This window comes from Orycteropus afer, unplaced genomic scaffold (genome assembly GCF_000298275.1).
Source record: "Orycteropus afer afer isolate SDZICR_OR568_19922 unplaced genomic scaffold, OryAfe1.0 scaffold00101, whole genome shotgun sequence".
Classification (NCBI taxonomy): domain Eukaryota; kingdom Metazoa; phylum Chordata; class Mammalia; order Tubulidentata; family Orycteropodidae; genus Orycteropus; species Orycteropus afer.
The window spans coordinates 4,624,407-4,630,165 of NW_006921688.1; the positions used below are offsets into that span (position 1 = coordinate 4,624,407).

The 5,759-nt window shown below is 37.9% G+C and overlaps 1 protein-coding gene across 1 annotated transcript in view; it reads left to right on the plus strand.

The window, feature by feature from the left end:
- GINM1 (glycoprotein integral membrane 1) overlaps window positions 1-5,759 on the plus strand; it is a 28,198-nt gene that overhangs the window by 10,150 nt on the left and 12,289 nt on the right. Inside the window, exons 2-3 of the mRNA XM_007943203.2 lie at window positions 2,768-2,827; window positions 2,992-3,088. Of these exons, the coding sequence (XP_007941394.1) occupies window positions 2,768-2,827; window positions 2,992-3,088 (157 nt within the window). The remainder of the gene's footprint in view (window positions 1-2,767; window positions 2,828-2,991; window positions 3,089-5,759) is intronic.

The window sequence follows — 5,759 nt, forward strand, 5'->3', positions numbered from 1 at the left end:
TAAATTTTTACATGTTTCAAAAGACTTCTCCAAAAGAGTAAAAAGAGAACCTGCAGATTAGGAAAAAATATTTGGCAACAACATATCTGACAAGGGACTTACCTGTAGAATTTATTAAAAAAAAAAAAAACCTCCAGCACCACAACAACAAAAAGACAAACAATCCAGTTAAAAAATGGGCAGAAGATATGAATAGACACTTCACCAAAGGGAATTTTCAGGTGGCAAAGAAACATGAAGAAATGCTCATGATCATTAGCCATTGGAGAGATGCAAATCAAAAAACAATGAGATAACATCTTATCCCAGCAATAATAGCAAAGTTCAACAAGACAGGAAATAAATGCTGGTGAGGATGTGGAGAGATTGGGACTCTCATACACTGCTGGTGGGACTGTAAAATGATACAACCGCTGTGGAAAGCAGTATGGCAACTCCTTAAAAAGTTGGACATAGAGATACCATTTGATCCAGCAATCCCATTACTAGGTAAGTATCCTAAAGAAATGAGAGCCAGGACAAGAACAGACATATACACACCCATGTTCATTGCAGCACTATTTACAATAGCCAAAAGAGAGAAACAACCTATGTGCTCATCGACAGAAGAATAGATAACCAAACTATGGTATATACACACAATGGAATACTATGCAACACTAAAGAATAATGCATAAAGTGAATGAACTTGGAGGACATTATGCTGAGTGAAGTAAGTCAATCCCAGAAGGACAAATATTGTATTAGTCCATTGTTGTGAAAAGTCAAGAAAACATTTATACATGGAAGGAAACTTTCTTTGTTGGTTACCAGGGCTGGGAGGGGAAGGGAGGGATTACTGCAAAAATGAAAAAATAAGTAATAATAATAATAAAGAATCATAGCCATGTTGTATAAAAAAGAAAGAAAGAAAGAAAGAAAATTCAAATGTCCATGGTAGTGGAATGAATAATTAAATTGATAATCATACAATGTAGTGTTACACAACAATGTAAATAAATGAGTGCAGCTGCATGCATCAATAATTTTGAATAAAAGAAACAGTTCCAGAAGAATACATGCAATATGATCCCGCTTACATAAAGTTCAGACACAGGTAAGACTAAATGATATATTGGTAGAGAAAGATGTGTAGGTATGGAAACTATCAAACAAAGCAAGAAATGATTTAATATGACAGGGAGACAGCTCAGGGCGGGAGTGCATGGGAGGGAAGGACACAGGGAAGAGGTAACTACAGGGAGGAAGTGGGAAGAGAGCTGTTACATTGTGGGGAATTGCAGTCAGTGTCATGAGACAAAATGTGTATGAACTGTATGGAAAATGAATTTGCTCTGTAAACGTTCACCCAAATCATATTAAAAATAAAATTAAAATGTTTATGTGGGGAAAGAAATGAAATGATTAATATGGAAGACAGGAGAGGGATTTCTTCAGAGGGGAAGGAGAAGGATGTGTTGAAAGGGTCGCACTGAGGCCTAAAGTGTGGATAATACTCTAGTTTTTAGCCTGGGTGGTGAGTATATAAGGAGGCCAGGTGTCACAGTGGTTAATTGGTCTGCTGCTAACCATAAGGTTGACTGTTCGAACCCACCTAGTAGTTCCACAGGAGAACCTGGCAGTCTGCTCCTATAAAGATTATAGCATAAGGAACTTGATGTGGCAGTTCTACTCTGTCATGTAGGGTCACTGTGAGTCGTAATCTACTTGACAGCACACAAAAACGAGTACGTAAGTATGTTATCTGTACTTTTTGAGTTCAACATTTGCATAGTATATGCTCATTGTGGTAGTTAAATTTGTATGTCAACTTGCCTGGGCCTGGTTGAGTGGCTGAGCAGCTGGTAGTAGTTATTCCCCATGATGAGACTGGCAATCAACTCCATGGTGGGATCTACCACAAGCAGTGCCTTTCGGATGTGGTCTGCTTCCTGTATATAAGGAGAAGCCTTGGGGACTTGTTTTTATGGGCCATCGAGTCGGACCCAACTCATAGCGACCCCTCCTTGGGTTTCCGAGGCGGTATCACTATGGAAGTAGATTGCCCAGCCTTCCTTCTGAGGAGTGGCTGGTGGGTTTGAACCGCCAACCTTCTGGTTAGCAGTAAAATGCCTTAGGCACTACGCTACCAGAGCTCCCTCTCTAGCTTATGGCAAGCTTGGACCCTGCATGTAGCCATGTCGTTGTTCAGCAGCCTGCCATGCTCTGCCGACATTGGGACTTACAGTGGACTTGAATTTGTGGTCCGCCGTGTGGTTTGGTAACATCAGGACTGTGCCTTTTTATTTGTCAACCTTGGGCTTGTTAGCCTCAGCAGCCAGTAGCTACCTGAGTGAAGAGATGCCTCTAGCTTCAGTGGGCTGGGTGGGAACAAGAGGCAGAGCTGAAGCCCAAGGTCGAGGGGCTTTCACACAGCCCCTAGAGCCTGGCACTTTGAACTTGGACTTAAAGCCTCCAAATTATGAGAGAATAACTCCTGTTTGTTCAAGCCATCGCATTTGTGGTATATTTCTGTCAGAGTGGCGCTAGGTAGGTAACCAGAACATTCATTATATGTGATATATTTCACAATTAAATGGAAAAATATATAGTTTATGAAAAATTCAAATTGTGAGTAAGAGCATTAAAAGAACTTTAAAATATTCTTCAGTGTTGTTATAATTGTTATACAGTAAATATAATTAAGAGAAAAAGAAACCTTTCCTTGAGCTATTTGCAATTTGTGAAATGCATGTCTGTCCGGTTTATATACTGTTTGTTTTTGCAGGACAGCATCAGAGTGAATGTTACTACCCTGACAGATGATGGACAGGTATCTAAAGAGCAGGTGTGTCTCCTTTTGATTCTGTTTGATACATCGTCACCAAAGTATTACGCAACAGGTTTCAGTTTTTACCTTTGCGTCTAATTTAGTTAATGTATTTTTAACATGAAGAGTTTGTCATCATTTATAAACCATTGGGATTCATGTTCATGCTGCTTTGTTTTAAGGTTGTTCTTAACATGACGTATGAGAGTGGACAGGTATATGTAAATGACTTCCCTGTGAATAACGGTGTAACCCGAATAAGCTGTCAGACTTTAATAGGTGAGTACTGCTAAATTTTTTCCATAATTGATTTCTTTTTTAAAAATACTAAAATATCATTTGTGGGTGTTATAGATTCCTATTTTAAATTAAAAATATGCATCATTACTAGAGTATATAATAACACTAATGTGTGTCAAACTATTCTTACTTTTCATTGGTTATTCCTGGCATATTCATTTTTCCTTCCATGAGATTGACTGGAACTGTGTTTCCGGTAGGTAGATAAGCAATATAAGAATGAGCACAGAGGTAGGAAATGGAATAGCAAGAGCCAAAATCTTGGGAGGGGTGCTTAGCATAATTACAGATAATAGAGAAAAATGAACTGTTAATACAACATTTTTCTTTTTAACCTTTTTTTTAAATCTTGAGTTTTATAAACTAAAGAGAAACGTGTGTTATGTTGGAATATACCATTTTATTTAAATGAAGTGAAGAATATAAGGGGTATATATAGTTACAGTGTTATTACTCATTTTCAGATAGGCATTTACCATAATACATTTCACTCTAAGCACTTGTAACCTAAACTTTTAAACATCCTTTATATTTTGATTTGTGATATATGTTCCATACATACCATACAATGCACACTGCCATCGAGTCAGCTCCGACTCATAGCGACCCCTTCTTAGGTTTCTGAGGCGATATCTCTATGAAAGTAGATTGCCCATTCTTCCTTCCGAGGAGTTAGAAGTCTGGTTAGCAGTCAAATGCCTTAGGCACTACACTACCAGAGCTCCAGTATCATTCAATTTAGGATATTTTCTAGCTATTTATTATGATATTTCCTTGTGTTTTGGGTCTATTAGAAATACATTGCTTTATTTCCAAATATCTGGGACATTTTACTGATCACACCACTGCATCAGAGAAATACTCTCTATCATTTCGGTCCTTTGAAATTTGAGATTTGGTTTATGTTTTAGCATATGCTCAATATTAGTAAATGTTCCCTTCATGTACACTTACAGAAAAAGCAAACTAATTATTTGGATATGATGTTCTAAATATATCGGTTGTGATTGTTGCTGTTGTTATGTGCTGTCAAGTCGTTAATCATGTTGTTCAATATTTTATGTAATTGTTGGTTTTTTCTTTAAGTCCACTTGCTCTGTCAATCACTGAGGGGAACAACAACAACAACAAAAAAAAACAAAAACAAGCAGTTGCTGTTGAGTGGATTCCAATTCATGGCAACCCCATTTGTTTCAGAGTAGAACTGAGTTCCATTAAGTTTTCTTGGCTATCATCTTTAAGGAAGCAGCAATCTCCACTATGAGTAGTGCTTTCTAGTTCTGTCAATTTTTATTTAACGTATTCTGAACTATATTACTAAGTGTGTACAGATTTGGAACTGTTAATGTCTTTTTACTGGTGGGATTACTCTTTTAGCATATTTCTCTTTATCTCTAATGATGTTCTTGCCTTAGAGATAGCTTTATCTTGTGTGAGTTTAGTGACAGCTGCTCTTTTGTGGTTGTGGGATTGTGGCACGGTCAATCTTTCTGTTTACTTTGTCTTTCTGTGTCCTTATTTAAAGGCATCTCTTATAAGCAGGAGCTCTGGTGGCGTAGTGCCTAAGGCACTTGACTGCTAACCAGAAGGTTGGCAGTTCAAACCCACCAGCCACTCCTCGGAAGGAAGATGGGGCAACCTACTTCTGTAGTGATACTGCCTCGGAAACCCAAGGAGGGGTCGCTATGAGTCGGGTCTGACTCGATGGTACATAACAATAACAACAAAATAACTTATAAGCAGCATACTTTCCTTTTTTAAAATTCAGTCTGCCAGTCTGTCTCTTGATTGGAACTTTATTTATGTTCATGTAGTTACTGAGGTATTTGAATTTAAATTTTTCACCTCAATTACTTGTTTCCTATTTGTTCCATCTGTTCTGTGCTTCTTTTTCTCCCTCCTTTTGCCTTTTTTGAGTTATTTTTGTGTTGTATTTCCCCTGTATCCCCTGTTTTTTCAGTGGTTGGAGTGCCTGAGTGGTACAAGCAGTGCCCTGGCTGAGCTGCTAACCCACAGGTTGCAGATTGGAGTCCACCCAGCGGTGCCTTGGAAGAAAGACGTAGCAGTCTGTTTCTGCAAAATCAGCCCCTGAAAGGCCTGTGGAGCACAGTTCTGCTCCAACACATGGTACTGGGAGTCAGAATGCACTCGATGGCAACTAGCTCAGTGGTTACCCTTGGAATGAATTAGCGCTTTGTCACTTCGAAACAATGCAGAACTCTTAGAATACTTCAATTCTGCTCTCTTTCTGCCTTTGTGTTATTACTGTCATGCATTTTAACTCTTTGTGTTCTTAAAACCCCATATGATATTATTATCTTGTTGATTTGTTTAGTCCAGTAATCATTTATGGACCCTTCATTTGCTTACCCTTTCCACTACTCTTCATTCCTTTCTGTAGGTCTGTGCTTCCCTTTGAAGTCATTTCCCTTCTGCTTGAAGAATTCCTCTTAATATTTTAATATAGGTTTGTTAGAAATGAATTATCTGAAAACATCTCACTTTATGTTCATTTTAGGATCATTTTGTTGGGTATAGAAGCATAGGTATATTTCTTTTAGCACTTAACAATTAATTTTCATTGTTTTCTTGGTTTCATACTTTCTATTGAGGGTTTTATTGTTGCTCCTTTGAGAATAGTATATCTTTT